The 22,134-nt window shown below is 52.1% G+C and overlaps 1 protein-coding gene across 1 annotated transcript; it reads left to right on the forward strand.

The window, feature by feature from the left end:
- The first annotated feature begins 20,653 nt into the window (after positions 1-20,653).
- Positions 20,654-20,946, forward strand: LOC125360734 (40S ribosomal protein S29-like). Its single transcript, XM_048358806.1, has one exon. The coding sequence runs from the start codon at positions 20,681-20,683 to the stop codon at positions 20,849-20,851; it is 171 nt and encodes a 56-aa protein (XP_048214763.1). The 5' UTR covers positions 20,654-20,680; the 3' UTR covers positions 20,852-20,946.
- Positions 20,947-22,134: the final 1,188 nt, after the last annotated feature.

Genomic DNA, 22,134 nt, shown 5'->3' on the forward strand with positions numbered 1-22,134 from the left:
AGGCTCCGTGTGTTATTGTGTGTTGTTGTTGGCTGGTTGGTTGTCTGGTTTTTGTGTGTGTGTGGTTGTGTGTATGGGTGTGTGTGCACACACCAGTACTGGGGCTTGAACTCAGGGCCTAGGCCACTGTCCTCTAGCTGTTCTCAATCAAGGCCTCACTTTCCCACTTGAGGCACAGTTCCACTTTTTAGTGGTGAATTGGAGATGAGAGTCTCATTGACTTTCTTCCCAGGTTGGCCTCAAACCTTGATCCTCAGATCTTAGCCTCCCGAGTAGCTTGTTTGATTATTTTGAGTTTGCCCTCCTCACATTCAGTTTTGCTAATCCTGCTGGGTCCTGTTTTCCTGCCTGCTCCCTGGCTGATAGAAACCCTCCACCTTTCCATGTCCAGCTTTGTCTCCACTCTCAACACTTCAAACCTCTCCCGGGTGCCTGCCAGAGCTCCTGCGCCATTACTCCATCTCTTCAGAGGCATCAGAGTGCCATGAAGTACGGGACCTATGATAATTCACAAAATGAGCCCATTCTTTATCCCCTCAGCCCACGCCCCACAAAGCTATGGAGTAACTTCTGAACTTTGGACTTGATATCATCAGGCTCTGGCCTAAACTACCGCTGGGACCCTCAGATAAAATCCACGCCCACAGGGTAGAAAAGCCAGCCCTCTTTCAGGTCCTGCTTCTCTTCTGAGCCTTACCTTCTCACCTCCTGGCTTCTGCTCCACTCATGCCAGCTCTTGGTAGGGCCTCAAACACATCTGCCAAGCCACATCTCTGTGCCCTAGCCTGTGCTGTTCCCTGCCACCTGAATTCTCTCCCCCTGCCAGTCTGATGAACTCTTCTTCATCCTGCAGAACATCATCCCAAGTTCCCCAGCACTTGCTGTCAGTTGTATGTCCTCCTGAGTGCAGCTGGTCCTTCTTCCAACCATCTCTCATGATCCGTTCCACCCAGCGTGGCTCTTAGAAAGCAGGGATTCTGGGTTATCCACTCACGCAGCTCCATCTGCACCCCCACCAGAGGTCCAGTATCAAATGTCAGCTGAAGAAACAGAGGCAGAGAGTCACCTACAGGAGACCCTGAGATGAGACAAAGCAGCAAGGGCAGAGATGGACTGCATCCCAGGACACAGACTTCAGAGTTGAGTGTTCAGACTGATGGAGAAGCTGGGGTGTAAGCTTTGGGACCCGCTGCCTGGATGCCCACAGACCGTAGGCAGGGTCTGAATCAAGTAGGCCAAAGGACGGTGAGCTACAGTTGTCTTGATTTCAATCCTGGGGCTTTGCCAGCAAAATTTATAGTGAACTACCCCCAGACTCCATAAGACTTCATGGCCTGTCTTTCCTCTCCTGCCAGGCACTTCAGGAAACAGACAGATACAAAAGATGGGGAACGTGTGTGTTGGATGAGGCCAAGATGACCAAGTGTGGAATGCAGCCGGGACTGTGGGCATTATTCACCCAGCCAGTATTCACTAAAGGGTTACTTGACCAGGATTCAAAACAGCCTTTATAGTGAGAACCCAACAGATGCCTACAGTGGATGTTATTGAGGCTGTAATCTTAGGGCTGGGAGTTTAGAGCATCTCCCTCACAGGCATGAGGCCCTGAGTCCCTACCTCAGGAGGACAAAACTTGAGGGCACAGTGCTTCCCATGGTAGAAGGTTCTTGCCTGAGAGCATGGTCTATTACATGATGCCATTAACTCCTTTGGCACATTTGTGTTGTGGCTTGGAAGCCAGAAACATGGTTAATCCTCTGTGTTTGTATGTACCTGCTCTGCCAGGACAAATTCCAGGTGCCCCATACCCACCCTGGCTTCCCTGCCCCAAGGGCCTAGAACCTGCTGGTGGACATGCATATACATGCATGCGCATGTGTGCAGGTCTGAGCGTGTGCGTGTGTCCTAAACGTAGCCTCAGCACTGAGCTGAGCTGACACTGGATGCTCAATACCCGTTGAACTGGGGGGGAAACTGATTTAATCCAGCTTTTCCAGAAGTCCTATCAATATTGCATAATGTGGAGAACCTGTATTGATCTTTCTGGACCAGGCTGGGCTCTCCACGAGCTGGGCTTCGTCCGTTGTCCCCGGTGCCAAAGCTGGAAGGCACCGAGGATCCCTCTCACTGTGAGACCCAGGGGATATGCTCAGCCCCCCAACCCACCAGGGGCCTCATTTCTACCTCTCTGGTTCACTTCAGGAGACCTCCCGCTACTGCTTTGGGTTCTCACACCACAGGTGAGTTTATCAATTCAAACTATGAGTTTAAAGATGTGGGAAGACAATGTTCCAAGGTTAGGAAGGAAATAAACTTTTGGTATGTTTCCTGCCACAGACTAGACCCTTTCCAATTGTTTAATGCTCAATCTCTTTAAAAAGAAAATAGTTATTACGACCACTATTTGTATAGATGCATCAACACAGAGAAGTTGAGTAATGTGTGTGGCATCAACAGCCAGGAAGTGACAAAGTAGAGTTGGACTCTGACTGGCCAGCTCCTAGCCATGTTCTATGGATATTTGTATGTATTCAATATTTTAGTGTTGTTATAAAGGTGATGTACAGAGGGATTACAGTTACATAACTCAGATAAAGAGTACATTTCCTTTCCATCAGTGTCACCCCTTCCCTCGCTTTCTTCTCGCCCCCCCCAAGTCGTAGAGTTCATTTTCAACATAGTGTCTAAGGAGTCCCACCGCTGCAATTGTCCACCCTTTGTCCCTCCACATTTTTGTGTATGCACGTTCCCCATCTCCTAATGAAGAAGGAAAAGATTTTGTTGTTTGTGTGTTTTTTAATTGTAGTCTGGCTAAGTTGCCCAGGCTGGTGTGAAATTCCTGCACTTACGTGAGTCTCCGGCCTCCCAAGTAGCCGGGACCGCAGAGCGCTCCACTGGGTTCAGAAGGGAGACAGTCTGCTCTTCCTTTATCCGAGTGCAGCGCAGATCCTCCTGGGAACGAGGCTGTCACCTGCGGGAGGCTGAGCGAGAAGACAAGGCCGACTTCCTGTCTGTGAGCTGCTCTTCAGGCCTCGCCACGCGGGGCCTCCAGCAGACCCCACTCTGCTGTTCTCTCCCCACCCCGAGCACTGCTCTGGGCCTTCCCGTGACCACCGAGACCGGGCTTGGAGGGCCACAGCAGGGCGAGCAGCTCGCCTTGGAAAAGCAGATGCAAGAAATGACTTGCCAGGTCCTGGAAGCGGGGACAGGGCCTTCGGGGTAGGAAGTGTTCGGACTGGCACAGCCAGTGCCTGACAGCTGTGCCCCCTGCCCCGTGGGGAGCCACCAGGGCGGAGGAAGACACAACAGGAGTCGGCTGCTGGCCTAAGGAGGTCCCGGTCCCCATGGAAGAATCCCAGGATGTCGCTAGGGTGTCCTCCCCGCCCTCGCTGCCTGGCGCTCTTCCCTTCGAGCAGATCTGTGACTAGCTAGCACAGTCCCTGCCCTCCCAGGAAGGAAGGAGGGTGGGCAGAGCAGCATTTGCAGAAATACAAACAGCTACAACCCAGCGCCTAGAAGGAAGACTATAACTGGCAGGGGGAGGGCAGGGCAGGGAGAGTGCAAGGGAGAGGTGGCCTGGGAGGGCCAGGGGTGACCCCAAGCAGTCCCCTGTGGGCGTGGCTGGCACCCCCTTGTCCTGTGGTGGTTACTTGGAGAAAAGAGTCTCATGGATTTTCCTGCTTCAGGCTGGCTTTGAACCGTGATCCTCACATCTCAGCCTCCTGAGTAGCTAGGATTAGAGGCATGAGCCACCAGCACCCAGCTGGCTTCCACTGCTTTTGAGAGGAAAAAAAAAGAAAGCCACTGGCTTTGGTGGTTCTTTCATTGAGTGTTGGGAGTGGAGTCACCAACTTGGAGCCCATAGGCCAAGTCCAGCCTGCAGCCATGTTCAGAATCCCATCCCAGGGCCAGAGAGCCTCCCGGAGGTGAGGTGTGCCTGTTCACCACCGTCCCCACTGCTCCTTACTGACCCACACCCAAAGTTCACATTTGCAATAGCAACCTGGCCCCCCAGGATCTGAGTTTCTTTGCCTGGAAGTCAATCTGAGTTCTTCTCCCCAAACCACAGGACAGCATTAGCTGCAACTGCAAAAATGGAGGTCACTTGCTTTGCCTCCACTCCAGCCTGTGGGGGACTCGGCCACAGGGAACACAGGAGCCTAGGCATCAATTCCAGCGCTGCACACCTGCTGCCAGGGGCCTGCTGCTCCAAGCGGCTTCTCCTGCCTTGTCAGCGCCCAGGCCCACGCAGCCGATAGGAGCACAAGCCGGACAAGCCCTGTGCCTCATCAGGATTCAGGGAGGCCCCACTTCAGACTTTGCAAAATCCTCCACACTCGTGAGTCATCTGGACACACGAGGTGTTCATCAATAGCAGCTATGCATATGCAGACACACATGAGTCCTACCAGCTGCCTTCTCCTTTTCCTTACTAAAGAGTAAGGGGGAGGGGAGCCTGGGAACGTGGCTTAGTGGTAGAGTGCTTGCCTCGCATGCACGAAGCACTGGGTTTGATTCCTCAGCACCACATATACAGAAAAAGCTGGAAGTGGCACAGTTGCTCAAGTGGTAGAGTGCCAGCCTTGAGCAAAAAGAAGCTCAGGGACAGTGCTCAAGCCCTGAGTTCAAGCCCCAAGACTTCAAAGAAAAGAAAAAAAGATAAAAGCGTGAGAGAGGAGTCCCCACACCAGGGTACTGGGCTCTGAGGTCCGCGGGCTGTCTGAAGATATTCATCTCACCTCTTCAAACACGTCCTTTCCCCAGCCACCCTGCAGGACCTTGGTGGCAGCAAGCCAAAACCAGGTCCCTTCGTTCTTGGAGGAAACAGGACCCTCACACAGAACTGTTTGGTTCCTGGGGTTTCCATTTCAAATCCCTCTAGGCCGGTGGCCTGTACTCAGGGACAATGTTCCTGCCGATGGCCCAAGAAGACAACTGCACGAGTGAGGTGGCTGCAAGCGAAAATGGAACCATTGTGCAGGACTGCACAGATAGCGCAAGCCTGATGTCCTAGGGGGCGTGGCCTGCACCTGGGGGTCACAGGCAGCCTCTTTCCCAGGAGGATGCCTGCCCAGGCCTGCCCTGCCCTTGATGGGAAAGGAGACCCACCCGCTGAGCACTGCCCGACCAAAGTCATTCCCTGCGCTTTGCAGGCATGTTCTCAGTGTGAACATTGCAGGCGTGCTCACAACCATCCCACATGCGCAGTTAAGTATTTTTCCCAAGGTAACACAGCCAGAGGGACTGGGAGTCAGAGTTCGAAGCCAAGTGTGGCACATTGCAAAGGACTTCCCGTCCTCTGCCCGTTTCCTCCCTGTGCTAGCTCTCTCCCGACTCCACCGGCAGAACCCGCAGAGCCCAGCACCAGAGGCTTACACCTGTCAATGGAGCTACCCTGGAAGCTGAGAGAGGATCATGGTTCGAAGCCAGGCCTCTGATCGCCAATTAACCAACAAAAAGGCAGAACTAGAGGCATAGCTCAAGGGGTAGAGTGCCAGCCTTGACAGAAAAGACAAATGAGAGTAAGAGGTCCTGAGTTTCAACTCCAGTAACAGGCACGAAAGGAAGGAAGGATGGGAGGGAGGGAGGGAGGAAGGGAAGGAGGGAGGGAGGAAGGAAAAAGCAAAGAAAAAAATACCTGGATGCTGATGGCTCATACCTATAATTCTAGCTATTCAGAGGGATGAGATCTGAGGATTGTGGTTCAAAGCCAGTCTGGGAAGAAAAATCTAAGGGACTTCGCTCTTATCCTGTTATCTCTAATTAACCAACAGCTAGAAGTGGAAGTATGGCTCATGTGGTTGAGCACCAGTCTAAAAGCTAAGCGAGTGAGCAAGAGGCTCAAGCCCCAGTACCAGCACATTAATAAAACAAACAAAAACACCTACGGTGGGAGGCTTGTGCTTAAGGGATGGGGACACAAGGCCTCCGCTCTCGGAGCGAGGGACACTTACTTAGCTTCTGTTGCCACAACCCAATATGCAGAGACTTGTTTTAAGGTCATCATCTATTGGAACACATGTGGGCTTGGCCTCTAGAAGGGATTTGGTTCCTGGGCCAGGGTCATTTGTCATTCAAGCACCAATTTATTGAGTTCCTATTATGTGCCAAGGGCCCCATTCAACACGGGCAAGGGAACAGAGTGGAGGGGAACAAAGAGGCAGGGCACTGCCAGAGGCCCCCACCCAGAGTGGCACCCTGACTGAGGCCTTCTACTTAAAGCGCTTCCTACAATTTGATACAAAGCCCCGCGCGGATGGAGCCAGCCATCCCGGGACCAGGATGTGTGCATCAGCAAATCAATGAAAACATGACGGTGCCCAGAGGAGCCTGCCACAGGAAGCCACCTGATCAGAAAGTCACTTGCACACACCAAATCTGCAAGTGTGGCAGATATTCAAAACCTCTGGCAGCCAGGGTCACTCCTGGCTGGCTCTTACTCCTGGCAGGGGAGTCATCTCTAGGACGCGTCCCTGATCCTGCTGGCTCTGGTGGGCTTCGTCCACCCTCCGCAGACAGGGTAGTGCGGCTGTGACAAGCACAGCCCAAAGGAAGGGATTCAAGAATGCAGAGAGGGAGCCAGGCACTGGTGTCGTCCTGCCTAGAATCCCAGCTGCTCAGGGGGCTAAGGTCTGAGGAGCCAGCCAGTCTATGAGACTCTCGTCCCCACCCGGCAAAAATCCAGAGGGAGAGTTGTGGCTCAAATGGTCAAGCACCAGCCTTGGGTGAAAATCTAAGAAACAGCACCTCTGCCCTGAGTTCAAGCCCCTGGACCAGCATGTACATGCACACACACACACACACACACACACACACACACACACACACACAGTGTCTATGAGAGCACGAGGCCATGTGGAAATGGAGGGGATCTTTTCCTGGAAGGGTTCCCCTCCTTCTCATGTTGGCAGGCTGCAGAGTGAAGGCCACCATAAATAAAGAAGCGGAAGCAGGCCTGGCCCTGGCCGGCTCAGGCCCGGCGGGTGAGGATTCCTCCCGGTGTCTCCAGCCCCCACTCACACAATCGCTTCCTCTGTTCCCAAGCCCAGTTCCCTTCCAGTCCCCTCCCAACTGGCTTGTCATAAAAAGCTGCCATTGATGGCAGTGTCCTCTGCGCCGGGCCAGGCTTGGTCTTCCCGGGCCCCCTTTACACCCAGTTCTTGCCACAGGCCCCCTGCGACAGGACGAGCACAGTCTAGTCCCGAAGATGACGTTCAGGAAGGTCAGAGGATGAAGTCAAGGTCACAGCGGGCCGGTGGCAGGGCTTGGTTTCCCAGGGTGGGCGTGAGGCCCCCCTCAGGCAGCCCAGAGGCCCAGAATGGAGTACTCCCGGTGCCCTTGGCTTGTGGGTACTGCCACCCTCCTGGGACTTGAGTGTACCCCCACAGTCTCCCCAGTAGACGGGGCGCGAGGCTCAAAGAGGGCGAAGAGCTTGCCCCAGGTCCCTGGTGGGGAAGGAAACTGCACCCCCTCTCCCGCTCCCTGCCAGCTTTGGTGTTGTTTCTCCTCCTGTTGCCCCCTTTCCTGCCCCCACCCCTTTGTCTGGGGCAGATCCAAGGTCCTGCCACAGGCGCTGGCTGGTGGGAAAGGAAGTTCCCGGCCCTCCCGCCTGCCCGACCTCCGGCTGGCTGAGTGGCACCTGGGTGGGGAGGTGGCTAGAATGGAGCCATTCAGACTCGCTTGCTGCAATCATGGATTGCAAAACCCTCGCATCTCCCCGTGGTTTATGGAGGGTGGTGACTCGGAACACTGCAGGGAGCCCTGGACTGGGCCAGGTGCCACAACCAGGCCCTGCGGGTCACACAGCAGCGCAGGAGACCAGCCCCCCCCCCCCCCCCCGCCCCAGGCTAGGGTGCTGGGAAACCCTGAGAAGTCAGTCACCTTCAGTGCACCCAGCACCCCACCCCCGCCGCTGTCTGGTCTCCAGGGGCTCCGGTCTCTGTTCACAGCTGGACAGGAGTGTGAACAAGAATAAGGGGACTGGGCCCAAACACACCCCAGGAGAAATCATGGCTCTGCCACCTCAGGAGAGCCTCCTCACCTCTTTGGGCCATAAGACTAGAACGTTCTCTGTACCTAAGACTAGAACGTTACTTTGATCTCTGAGTCAGACACGGGTAGCTCATGCCTGTCATCCTAGCTACTCAAGAGGCTGAGATCTGAGGATCACGGTTCAAAGCCAGCCTGGGAAGAAAAGTCTGTGAGACTCTTATCTCCAATGAGCCACCAAAAAGCTGAACGTGGTGCTGCGGCTCCCATGATGCACTCTGTGCTCAGATTCCTCATCTGTCTAATGAGCGTTTAAAAATCCACATACAGGCTGAGGTGGGGGCTTCCTTAGCCAAGGCACTGGCCTGACAGAGATGAAAGCAAGTGGGGGGGGCAGGGGGGAGAAGAGCACAAGAGGGCTCTCCCTCCACCCATTGAATTGGAACCTTCCAGAAAGGAGGAGGAAGCAGAGGCCCCTGGCTGGCCCCGGGCCTGGGCTGCGATGTCTCCCTCTGATGCAGCCATCTGGCCTTCACCCTTGAGCCCTGCGAGCTCTTCCTGCGTCTCCGGCGCCACCACCCTGGCCACTCCTCCTGCCAGCCCAGGACTCCCCGGAAAGAAGGAGCTGAAACTGGAACCTTCCTGCCAGGGTAGTCAGAGGGCAGAAGTGTAAACGGGCCTTGGCCTTGGGTTTCATAATGGCGGTGAGTCACAGAGGACCTGGCCAGGAGACGGGGCCGAGAGCCTTGTCCTTCAGGGTGACGATGCTGACCGATCAGACTTTCCACAGGTTTCCCACACCAAAATGACGCCCCCCGCCCCCCGCCCTGGGGGCTGAGGAGAAGCAGAGCCCACCCAAGCCCGGGGAACACCATTTGCCCCCCCCCCCCGTGTGTGTGTGTGTGTGTGTGTGTGTGTGTGTGTGTGTGTGTGTGTGTGTGTACTAAGGCTTGAACTCAGAGCTTTGCTGCTGTCCCTGAGTTTTTGTGCTCAAGGCTAGCACTCTGCCATCTGAACCCGCAGATAAGAATCTCTCGATTCCTCCACAGTCCGGCTTTGAACCATGATCCTTAGGTCTCAGCCTCTTGACTGAGCTACAGGCACGCGGCCTCGGTTGCCTTCTTCATTTTTACCTGCCCCAGGCTCTCTCAAAAGTGCCAATGTCTTCCTTAGAAGCTCCAGCTGCAAAATAACTGGATTCATAATAGTATTAGAAGAAATACCATCATTTGTGATGTCCCCACCTTAAAAAGAAATTCAAGAGTTGTAGGTGGTAGGGCATGTCTATAATCCCAGTACCGAGAACATGGTGGCAAGAAGATTGTGAATGGTAGCTTATAGCCAGATCCTGTCTCTAAAAGAAAAAGATACAAAGAAAAGAAGTTAAAGCTTGAGCAAGAGCTTTTTGTGGTTCTGTTGTTCATTTTTGCTTGTTTTTGGCAGAGTGAATCACCAAGATTCTGTTGGTATTTCCTTCAAGGTTGCAAAGTAGCTGCCGTAGCACCAGTGATCACATCCCTTTCAAGACAGAAACAAGTGGGTGCATCACGAACGGTGGTGCTGTGTCTGTTCCCCTATCTGTTGTTTACTATCAACGACCACTGCGAACTGTTGTGGCTTTCGACATCGGTTATTTACCATCTCACAAGCTGGCAGTTTGGATGGGGAGCGGCTGGCAGTTACCTGGCCGGTGGCGGGTGGCTTGGTGCAGCCGCAGTAGCCAACACAGCTTGGCTGGCAAAGCTGCTCTTGGACACTGGCTGTTGGAGGCAGGAACAGAGATCGACGCTGTTGGTGGAGGAGGAACCATGAGCCAAGTGATGTAGGGGACAGTTGCCTCTGTCTTCCCTAAGCAGGACGTGTGTGGGGACTTCCAGCGCCCAGAATGACGAGCAGTTGGTGCTGATGATTTGGGCCCGCGGCTGCAGGAAGGCCACTTTCTGTTCTCTTGTTCACTGGCACAGGAGCTCGAAAACTGTGGCCCACAGCCTGAGGCCGCCGCCGAAGCTTTATCAGCACACCCTCTCCCCTTCCGCAGCCCGGAGGCTTTCCATGCAGACCTCGTGGCCTACAAAGCAACGCGTGAGCAGGGGCTTTCCACTGACTTCCCATCTCCCACCACGCGGCTTCCCACATCCACACCACCATGGCGTGCTCCAGGCGTGGGTCAGTGCGAAGCAACAGAGTCCCCAACCGGGCCTCATGCACTGGCCCGTTGTCACTCAGCACACATTTCTTGTACACCTACTAAATGAGGCCACCAACAGCCCGCCCCTCAGGCGAGGGCCATGTAGAGCCTTGGGGAGGGGGGTGGCAGCCTGCTGAGTTTTCCTCTGGAGGACTAGGAAGGAATCCCCAAGTCAGGTGCTGCTTTTCTTCCCTGAATCAGCCTGGGCAGCCGACACCCAGGGGCGAAGCCCAGAGGCTAAAGTGACATTCACCTTGGGTGGAAACTGCAGGGAGAAGTAGGTGGTGGTGGTTGAAAAGCCCCCCTGGGGCCAAACTGTTCTCTGTGCACCAGGGGCCTGGAGAGAGGGAGGGAGGGAGGGAGGGAGGGAGGATGGGAGGGAGGAGTCTACTTCTAGTTCTGTGGGTGTCCATCCTCGCCTCTGAGCCCTGCGTTCCTGCAAATGGCTTTGGCAGAGATGTCCAAAGGATAGGAGCGAAGTGGACAGGACATGGCAGGCCTGGTGGCTTCCTGTGACCCCAGCCCCGGGGCAGGTTTTGGGGGGGACCGTAAGGTAGGAGGATCAGGAAGAGCTCTTGTTCCAGGCCAGACTCAACGACACAGTGTAACCTTGCCTTCCCCTCAGAAAAGAGAGAAACGGACACGAAAAGATCCCACAAGGGTTTTTAAACTGAGCTTCTCCAAAGGCATGTCCCACTTGTTCTTCTTGGCAGTCCTGGGATTTGAACTCAGGGTCCTCATATTTGCAACGTGGAGCCTCAGGCCAACAAGAAAATGTGGGGACCCAGAAGGGTGGAAGGTGTAGCTCCAGTATGAAGACTGGCAGGCTGGGACCCCAGAAGAGTTTATGGTTCCATTTGAGCCTAAAGTCAGGAACAAGTGAGACCCTAGCTTGAAGGCTGGCAGGTGGGAGGGGCTGCTCTCTCCCATGAAGGACAGCGAGCCCCCGCTCTGTCCAGGCCTTTGCTGACTGAACGCGGTCCTTACCACTTACCCAGGGCAATCACATGTCAGATTCTACGAAACACTCATATGGAAACAGCCAGAATTACGGTTGACTAAATATCTGGTCACTCCATGGCTGAGTCAAGTGGCTCTATACACGGACTGATCATAGCTGCCTTTAGAGCTTTTCCAGATGATTGGTGAAACTGCCAGCCATGACCCATAAAAGGAGAATGGAATCTTCTTTCATCCGTTGCAAAGGAAATGAATGCGTGCCGCTGGCGGGAGGTGTTTAGCTCATTGGAGACATGACATGGCAGGGCATTGTGGAACCCTGACTCCCTCTTGCTTTCTTCCTAGCCCGGCGGGGGGTGAGTTTGCTCTGCTCGTGCTGGGGAGGCAGGGGCTCTCAGAAGCTGTGAGGATGAACGTCCTCCATTTCTTTGTGCTTTTCAGATTTGGCATTAGACCATTGAAAGCCACCTTTGTGGCTTGTATGGCATTTCTGTCGGGCCGCACTGGGCTGGGCCATTACTCAGCCTTGACCTGCTTGGCTTGGGAGAGAGGTGACAGCTCTTCCTCATCTGCAAGCTCTTCCTCACAGCAGATGGCTACTGCATCAATCAGGCATTCATTGCTTAAGAAGCCACCCCCAAATTGAGTGGCTTAAGCCGTGAGCACTGACTTCGCTAACAGTTCTGTGAGTCAGCAGAGCGGGTGGGGCTCAGCAGGGTGGTTCTTCTGCTGATCTCAGCTGGTCCTTCGTGGTGTCAGTGGTCAGCTAGCTGGCTCTGCTTCGGGACATTGACTAGCTGTTGCCAGGGTGACAGGACAACAGAACCAGGGCCCGGGCTCCTCCTCCTGGTCCAGGCTCATCCACACAGTGGCCGAAGCTTTGGAGAGCTCCTGCCTGCCCAGCACTGAGCTAAGCCCGGATGTGGTCAGGGCCCCCTGATGCCACGTGCAAGAGGACATCTTAGCGGAGGAGGCCGGCAGAGTGTAGAGCGAGGAGCAGAGAACAGGAGGCTCACATCATGAGGGAAAGCTTCCCAGAGAGAGAGAGAGAGAGAGAGAGAGAGAGAGAGAGAGAGAGAGAGAGAGGTGTGCACTGTGGCACTGGACAGATGTTCATGAACCCACATGGGCTATGAAGGCAGTATGGTTTGAGGGAGAGCATGGGGGCAAAGAGGAGGCCAGTCAGACTGCTCTTAGCAAGATTTGTCAGAATAAGACACACAGCCTGTCCCACAGGCCCTGCAGGGATGATGATGAAGACGCCAGCATTGGGAGCAGCACTGAACACTGATCTGTTCTGGACACGTCTTGGGTAGCTGCGTAGCATATGATCCCTGTAGACAGCAGCTGAGCTGACCCGTGGCATCACAGCTTCGAGGTTCATCCAGCTGGTAGCACTTGACAATACTGCATGCACTTGCATAGTCAGAACTTGTCTGTGGTGTATTGTAGTTGTTTGTCCGTCCATCTGTTACAGACATTTGGATTTTTAAAAATATAATGCTATTGTTATTATGAAGGTATTGTACAGAGGGGTTACCATTTTGTAAGTCAGGTACTGAGTTCATTTCTTTCTTTCGACAGTGTCACTCCTTCCTTTGCTTTCCCTCAGTGTCCCCCTCCTGTCCCTGACTACACGTTACACAGTTCATTTTCCACACAGTGTATATTGAATAGCAGGATTGCTTTTGCTCACTCTTGCTCCCTCTCCTTCTGCACTGCCTTTGCCCTTCTTAAAACAATCCAAAACGCAAAAAAAAAAAAATGTACCATCACCACCAAGAACAACAATAACAATAAACCCCCATATTTCTGTTTCCTGGACTTCGTTAACACAAGTAGTATTTTGAATGATCATAGAAGTTACACCTTTGGGTTCCTCCCCTATTATTTTCGTCTTTTGCCCATTATAAATGATGCTACTATGGACATTTGTGTTTAAGTGTGCGTATGGGCCTACGTTTGTCAGGTACATGCCTAGCAACTGAAACACTGGAGAAAATGGCAACTGTCTATGTTGTCATTAGTGAGAGAGAGCAAAATGAGTCCAGTTTTCAGATGAGGAAATAGAGGTTCTAAAATGAAATTAATAATCTTTCTAAGCTGTCTAGTGAATGAGTAACAATGAGCTCTTTAACTCTACGGTGTTATATACTCAGAAGCTCGACTCCCACATAACGAAGATACGTAGAAAGAAAGAAAAGGAGAGGGAGGGAGAGACAGTGAGAGAGAGGGAGAGACAATGAGAGAGAGGGAGAGACAGTGAGAGAGAGGGAGAGACAGTGAGAGAGAGGGAGAGACAACGAGAGAGAGGGAGAGACAGTCAGAGAGAGGGAGAGACAGTCAGAGAGAGGGAGAGACAGTGAGAGAGAGGGAGAGACAGTGAGAGAGAGGGAGAGACAGTGAGAGAGAGGGAGAGACAGTGAGAGAGAGGGAGAGAGAGTCAGAGAGACACAGACACAGAGACAGATGGATAGAGAGAAGTGATGGACAGAATAAGCCTTCTTTACCATCTACTATGTGCTAAGCTTTGGGCTGGGTGTGACCGTAGCCACAGAGGCAAAGAAGGCTCCATCTTGATTTCCAAGAAGCTGTGTGTTTATTGAGCAGGTCCCTGGGCATGGCGGTGAAGAATAGTGATGGGTAACAAGCTCCACGGCCTCAGAAGGTACGTAGGAGCCACGATGAGGCTAGAGAAGGCCTCACAGTTTGAGCCCTTGAGCTGTGGGCTGCCCAAAAAACATAAGCAAACAGCAGTTTCAGAGCCAAAGAACCCACAGTCTCTCCTCAGGCCTTCCCGGTGGGGGCATGATGCAGAAATCATCACCAAAAGCTGAGCAGTAGGACAGGTTGGTTGAACCGAGGGTCTCGTTAATATTTAGCCCAAGGTGACCTTGAATCCAATGTCCCAAACATTTCACCAAGAAGCTGGACTTGCCTTTAGAAGCGTGCAGAGCAAGTGACTTGAGGATGCGAGTACTCACCGTGGACAGTGGAGGGAAGGGAGAGGGGTGGGGTGGGGTGGGGCACTGGGGCAGCCTGGGCTGTGGCTGCCCCCAATCCCAGATAAAGAGCAGAGAGCTGGAGCCAGGAGGAAGGGAGGACTGTTGAGGTGCAGTGGGTGGGATGTGGGTCTCCCAACCGTGTTTGTGCAGATCTAGCTAGCAAAAGGGCCATTGACGTGCTATGAAGTCAAGGCTCCTGGGCTCTCCAGATAGGTCCCAAGTCCTTCACTTTGATACCGAGAAGGAAATGAGAAGAGGGAAGTAGAGACAGAAGCGAGGTCACCACAAGCCAAGGAAAACAAGGTGGCCCCTGGAAGGTGAATGAGACTAAGAGGAATGTTCCAGATATCTCTTTGGAGAGAGCACAGCCCCGCTACCCTTGACCAGCACTCAGGACTCAGGACTATGAGACTGAGCCAGGCTCTCTCCCTTCTCCCTTGCTTCCCGAAAGAGGCGCGGGGGGTGGGGGGGGCCAGCTACAGCCGCAGACTACACAGGCCAGGGCTGCCGTGGGCAGAGCTCTCTGCCTCGTGCTAAGAAAAACAGCCTGTGGTGCATTGCGCATGCGGATTGGTGGAGCCACGGTGAGCTCTGACTCCCCCGAGGAGCTCAGGGCTGAGGCTGGAGGCCTCCTGAGGGGTGAGTGGAGTCATCACCGGGTCAACCAGGAAAGTGGCACCAGATACGTCCTCCAAAACTCTGATCTCCGTGGGAACCTACAGGAGGCCCAACCTGGCTGGCAGGCTGCTGGCACACCCCAAAGATGAGCTAGTCAGGCAACCATGAGGCTGGGGACAGCCCAGCCTGCAGCCACTGCGTGAGGGAGCCCGCCCTGGGGGTGGGGGGGCTTTCTAGGGTGCTCGGTTCCCGGGACCCAGGGAAGGCTGGCTCTCTTAAGAGGCTAAGGCACCCTAAGGGGCAGCAAGCTGGGGGCCCAGGGAGTTTAACAAGCCAGGAGCAAGGTCCAGCACCCATCTCCCAAGGCCACCGGTCTCTGAGCACTATAAATCATTTCAGACTCACCTTCTTCATCTCTAAAATGGGAATGAGGAGGGCTAAGAGCAGATGGCTTATACCTGGAATCCAAGCTATTTAGAAGGGATTGGATTCAAGGTCACCTTGGGCTATATATTAACAAGACCCTTGGTTCACCCCAGCTATGTGGGAGGTGCAGGCTGGAGGATGGAGATCTAAGGTCGGCCCTTAGAAAGACTCTGTCTGAACAGTGAAGAAAGCAGTAAGGGCTGGAGGCACAGAACAAGTGGTAAAGCACCTGCCTGGCAAACTGCAAGCTCTTGAGCTCAATTCCCAGTGCTACCAAAAATGCTGCTACTGCTGCTGCTACTACTACTACTAATGGAGATGATGGCACCCATGTTGCAGGGATGGGCTTAGTTATTTATTACAGTAAGTACTTTAATCGGTTAGTACAGGCATATGGAACATCTACTGGGTGCTGAGTGCCAATGCCATTTACGAAGGAGGCCGCCATCTTGGAGATGAGATAGCGCAGCTTGAGAAGCCCTGGTGGCTGGGTCAGAGGATCCAGGAAGCCCCCAGAAGCAGTGGTGGTGAGGCTGAGTTTCTCTTGTGCGAAAGCGGCTCAGTTGAAAGTCAAGGGCAGGCACTGTCACCCAGGCTTCACCACTCCAGGGTTCTGAGGCATGGGGGCAGGCTAGCTTGAGGTTGGAGAGCTAGCCCAGGGTGACGTCACTCCCAGGTTCCCCCTGTGGGTGCTGGGTATCCTCTCTTACCACCCAGAGGGCCGGGACTTGGATAGATCACAAGCTCCTCCAGTCACCTAATTGTGGATGACAGGTAATTCCCAGCTTGTGGCTACAAAAAGCAAAGCTGTGGAGCCTTGTGACTAAATCTCAGTGTTGGAGAATCATTTTTGTTTCCCCCAGGGTGAGTTTCAAGGAGAATGAATGGAGCCTACTGAGTACACGTTTAACTTTGAAAGAAACTGCTGATTTGTTGTCCATTTGTTGTTGTTGTTTTGTCTTGTGAGATGCAGGGTCCTGTTGTGTTGTGTAGGCTGGTCTTGAACTCATGGATTCACCTGGATCTTCCTACCTCAGCCTCCCAAGCGGCTGAGACTATAGGTGTGCACCCAGTGTGGTAGCAGTATTTTATAGTGCTCCAGTGTCAGGAAGGTGTATGTGTGCCACCTGTAGGGCTTGGACACTGGGTGTGCTCAGTCTTTCAGCTTTAGTCATTCTCAGAGGTGTGTCATGAGTCTCACCATGACATGTAGTTTATGTCTCTCCAGGGATTAATGATACTGGCCATCTTCTAATGTGCTTATTTGGCATCTGTGTATCTGTGATGAAGTATCTGTCCAAATATGTTATCCATTTTTAATAACTTCTTATTATTGAGTTCTGAGAGCTCTGCCCATATTCTGGATATACCCTACCTTTTTTGTATGGTATGAGAATCGAACCCAGGCACCCACATATGCCAGACATATGATTCTCTGCTATACTCGTTCTTAGCCCTGGGATATAGATTCCATATCAGAGGTATGACTTGCTAATCTTTTCTCCAAGTCTGTGACTCTCTTTTGATTCTTGGCAATGTCTTCTAATAGCAAAAGTTCTTTAATTCCCATGACATTCAGTGTATCCATTTATTTATTTTCTGGGTTATCCTTTTAGAATCACATTGAAGAAACCTACAACCCAAGGTTGTAAAGGTCAAAGGTTAGCTCAATTTATTTATTGATTGATTGATTGATTGATTGCTGATACTGGTGCTTGAACTCAGGGCCTGGATGCTGCCCCTGAGTTTTTTCGCTCAAGGGCTGGCATTCTATCACTTAAGCCACAGCTCCACTTCTGGCTTTTTTGGTGGTTAATTGGAGATAAAATCTCATGGTCTTCCCTTCCTTGGCTGGCTTCCAACCATGATCCTCAGAGCTTAGCCTCCTGAATAGCTAGGATTACAGGTGTGAGGCACCAGTGTCTGGTCCAATATATTCATTCTTTATTTTTGTTGTTGTTGCTTATGGGCCTTGAACTCAGGCCTAGGCACTGTCTCTGAGCTTTTTCTGTTCAAAGCTAGCACTCTACCACTTTGAGCCACAGCTCCACTTCCAGTTTTCTGGTGATTAATTGGAGATAGGAGTCTCATGGACTTCCTTGCCTGGGCTGTCTTTGAACTGCGATCTTTAGGTCTCAGCTTCCTGAGCAGCTAGGATTTCAGGCACGAGCCATCAGCATTTGGCTCCAATATATGCATTCTTAAAAGTCCAAAGGTTTAATAACTGGAGGCGAGGAGCACCCATTGTTTGGGTTGCCTTTATATAACTCGGTTGCAACGGCTGGCGCTGTGTGAGCGGATTTCCGTTGTCCTTATTTGAATACTTTCCCCTGGCTGCCCCCAACATGTAGGCGTCAGGCTTAATAGGAAAACCAGATGCCTTTGTTCCCTTTCAGCTTTCTTTCCTGGCAAGCCGACAGTTCCAGGGAGGAAAAAGAGAGAGGAAATGGGGACCCATCCCAGAAGGAACTTCCGCAGAGAATGGCCATCTTGAACCAGAAAGAAATGTCAAAAAGATGGAAAACTTTTCCAGCCAGGAAATCCTGAGGTCTCCCTCTCCCACCGGTAGCGGTGGCCTGGAGAGCAATCAGGCGGCCATCTTTTGGAATGCATTCCCTTGGGCGCATGACGACAGGCACAGGGGTTCCCAGGCTAGCCCATACCTCCTGTGGCTCCCATCATGTGTCGGTAGCAGTGGTGAGATTGGCTTGTTTGGGGGTTGGTTTCACTGGAACCAGTTCCTGGTTGGTGCTCTGGACATAACATCTGTGGAGTGATTGGGCTGATGGGGCAATGTGACTGTAGGAGAGACCTGAGCTTAAACAGCTCGGCTAATCCCCATCAAGGGGTCCTCAGGAGCTGGAAGCTTTCAACAGGAAGGCTCCTGGCTGCTGGGGAAATGAGCACTTGGGGCCTGGGGTGGTGTCTTGGCTCTTCACTGTTCTGGTTCAGATCCCCGTCATCTAGTCTAGACAGCAAGAACACGCCTGCAGAAAGCATTGCCTTTCCCCAGCAGAGCAAGAATAATGATCTCACCGTGAGCTTGTCAGCTCCTGGAAGGATGTTTTCTGGGCCTTTGGTAAGACTGGTATATGCCCGGCTGTGAGCAGGGCTCAGCCTCTGAGGTCAGGATCCCTGCCCTACCCCGGCCTTGGTCAGTTTCCTGCAGAGGTGGAGCGGAATACAGACTGGCCCGGGCTTCCTGGGTCCACTGGACAACAGTGTACAAGTGATAGGCATTCAGTAGAAGCTACACTTCCATTTTTCAATTCTTGTGTTTTTCCTGTGTGTGAGTGTGTGTGTGTGGGGGGGGGGGGAGTGCTAGTCCTGGGCCTTGAACTCAGGGTCTAAGCACTGTCCCTGAGCTCTTTTGCTCACAGATAGAGCTCTATCATTGGAGCTACAGATTCACTTCCCGCTAAGAGCAACCCCCAAGTGGTGGCTCAGATAGAGTTATTAGTTTGTTTGTTTTGTTTTGTTTTTTGCCAGTCATGGAGCTTGAACTCAAGGCCTGAGCACTGTCCCTGGCTTCTTTTTGCTCAAGGCTAGCACTCTACCACTTGAGCCACAGCACCACTTCTGGCTTTTTCCATATATGTGGTGCTGAGGAATTGAACCTAGGGCTTCATGTATATGAAGCAAGCACTCTACGACTAGGCCATATTCCCAGCCCCAGATAGAGTTATTAGAATACACTTTTAACTCTCCAATGTAGGATGTGAGTTCATTGGTGAATCTGTTGGGGCATCTTCTGGAAATGAGGAGACCCTTTTAGCCCCAGGATGCCTGGTAAGGTCTGATCCCTCCTGAGTCAGACATTAGGCCTCACTGTAAGATTTCAGGAGAGTCAGAAGGGGTCAGCTAAGGGGATGGAGAAAACCTGTTTTCTCCCAGGAAGTCCATTTGTAACATCCCAAGTCCTTGCTTGTGCCACTGAGAAATTACAGGACACAGAGTGGTGATTGGGTCTGTACAGTCTCACCTCCATCGGGTAGGGGCTAGGCAGGGAGAGGTCAGACACTTCCTTCAAATCCCAGGCTCATCTCAGAACTCCAGAGACACTCCAGCCAGGCCCCATTCTGTCTAGCTAGTTGTTTGGGAAAGACAGTTGTCCAGATAAGGCAACAGCAGATAAAGTCTAGCAAGAGCACATTCTGCAGGTCACTCTTGCAGCTGCACCTCTGGGCTCACCCATCCGCAAGGAGAGAGATTGTTTCTCCTGCATGCTGCTGTGCAAGCCCCACTGTCTACCATGGCACAGAAGCTTTCCCGGGGGCTTTCTGGGCCTCCTTGGAGAAGAAAAGCAACAAATGGCTCTACACCTTTGCCTCCTAGGCCACACTCAGTATGCCTTTGCAATCTAGACATTTTACTTTTCTTTTATTTCCCCTTCCCTTCCTTCCCCTTCCCTTCCTTTTCCCTTCCCCTTTCCTTTCATTTTTCTCCCCTTTCCCTTTCCCTTCCCTTTCATTTCCCCATTCCGTTCCTCTTCCCCTTCCCTGCCTCTTCCCTTCTTTTTCTTTCTTTTCTGTTCTAGCAGTCCCAGGGATTGAACCATCCATAGCCTCTCACTTACTAGCCTACCTCTTGAGTCCTTTTTGTTTTTGTTCTGTTCTTGAGATAGGGTCACACTAACTTTGCCCCAGCTAGCCTCAAAGTCATCATCCTCCAGTCTACCTCCTCCTTCCTCAGATTATAGGAATGCCCACCATGCTTAGCTCTGTTGTTTTCATGGTCACTGTGGTTTAGATGTTTTTGTTTGTTTGTTGTTTTGCAGTATTTGGTTTGTACTCAGGGCCTCAGCTTGCTAGACAGGTTTTCTACCATTTAAGCTACACCCCCTGCCCCTTCATTGCTTTTTAAATGAAGCAGACACTAGTATTTCTAGTATTCCCAACAGGCCTTGAATATGTGGACAGAAAATACTGACCTGGCATCCCTGAATCCCTCTGTCTGCCTGGGTCTCCATTACGAGCCTGTGTTCTCATTTGTCTGATCTTCCCTCTCTTCTTCATCTTGCCCTTCCACGGTCTAGCCTCTGGGCCCTTGCTGATGCTGGTCCTCTTGGAAGACACCTTTGCATCTCTTTCACCAATCTGCATTGGTCTCTTTTTCATTGCCCAGCACAAGGGCCTCAGCTTGTAAATTCTTCACTGACTACTTCATCCTGAAGCCTCACATCCGTCTGGAAGCACAATACGACCCTCTGTAACGATGGTGAGGAAGACCAAATCAATTGTAAAGATGTGTGTATGTAGTTACCCTGTGCATTCATTTGCTTTTCTTTACTATAGGAAAATTTCCTAGGGCAGGCATTCTAAGACATTCATTTGGCTCACAGAATTGTAGCTGAAAGCGGTGCAGGCTCTGTGGAGAGCCCTCTTTCCTTGACTGTCTTTCCCTGTGGGCCATAAAGCATGTGTGGGATTTAAAAAATTCACATACTTAAACCAGGAAGAGATGCCTTTTTCCTCGTTGGACCTGTGGAAGCAAGATGGGTCACCAGCAGCTGTACTGGAATCACCCCCGAAAATTCGGCCAGGGATCTCGCTCTTGCCGCGTGTGCTCTAACTGCCACGGTCTGATCCAGAAGTATGGGCTCAACGTGTGCCGGCAGTGTTTCCGCCAGTATGCGAAGGACATTGGATTCATTAAGTTGGACTAATCGATCTTTGAACGGATTATCCAAGACATCAAGCCCAATGAAAGACCATATTTGTACATAAAATAAAAATTAAGGAAAACTTAAAAAAAAAAAAACAAACCAGGGAGAGGCGAGGGGCCCACAATGCCTTTCAAGGATAACCTCCATCTACCTAAAGACCTCCTTCTAGGCCGAAGACCCCACCTGCCACTTTTTACAAAGACAGAACCTTATCCTGTAGCCTGGGCTTGCTTTAACTCAAGATCTTCTTGCCTTGGCCTCCCCAAGGCTGGGATTAGAGGCGTGCTCCACCAAACCACAAAGGCTCCAACTCGTAAAGATCCACCACTCGGTGATGTCACTACCCTGGATGTGCAGTTTCTGACCCATGCACCTTTGAGGAAAACCATTCAAATGGCATAGAAAGCATACATTCCTCCTTTTCAGTCTCCATCCTTCCCCTATCCATCCCCAAGTACCCAGCTAATGCTTGATGAAATTATTTAATCCTCACATACTCATATGCCCTCTGAAGAACTGCACCTGCCGTGTGTGACAACAGATCAGGGTTTGATGTATTAGGGCTCATTGCCAGGCCCTAGCCTATTAGCACTGGGATCTTTCCACCAAGGCCCTAGCTGTGTGCCGCACGCAGGGCTCCGTTTCTGTCTCATTTCATCCAGCTTCTGCTCTAGGAGGCATGAGGAGCTGGGGCTCAACCTCTTCATCCGTAGTGAAGGAACTGAGGTGCAGAGAAGGTGATGGAAGCCACTTCAGGCCACCTTTACTAAGAAAGATTGAAATTGAAACTTGAAATATTCTGGGAAAATGCTGAAGGATGCTTGACTTCCAGAACCCTCCCTTGGGCTCCTGCAAGCATCTTGGCAGAACTGAGGTGAACTAAAGTCCTGTTGCTATCCCATCATGCATAGGGGGCTGCCCAGCCCAGTTCCCATCTGTGACTACATGTGTGCTCTTGGTGGCAGCCTCTCGAGCCATGCCTGGTTTCAGTGTCCATTTGGGTGAATCATAAACCACCAGCCAGCTGTCAGCTCATGATTAACTCCAGTGCAGTGTCAAGCCTGTTTTCTTTGGCTGGGTCACATGGCTGGATTTGAGACATACGTTGCCTCAAAGGCAAAGGTAGACCCACGGGAAAATAGATGTGTAGATTGCAAGTATTCCACAGTGCCAAGGGCTGGCTTCCCCTTCCAACACACCCACGACTGGCAGGGGGCCATCACCTGCTTCAGTGAGGCACATGGAGACCGAGGGAGTGGCAAGTATGCCTAGCTGACCTCAGG

The sequence above is a fragment of the Perognathus longimembris genome, chromosome 12, assembly GCF_023159225.1.
Source record: "Perognathus longimembris pacificus isolate PPM17 chromosome 12, ASM2315922v1, whole genome shotgun sequence".
Lineage (NCBI taxonomy): Eukaryota > Metazoa > Chordata > Mammalia > Rodentia > Heteromyidae > Perognathus > Perognathus longimembris.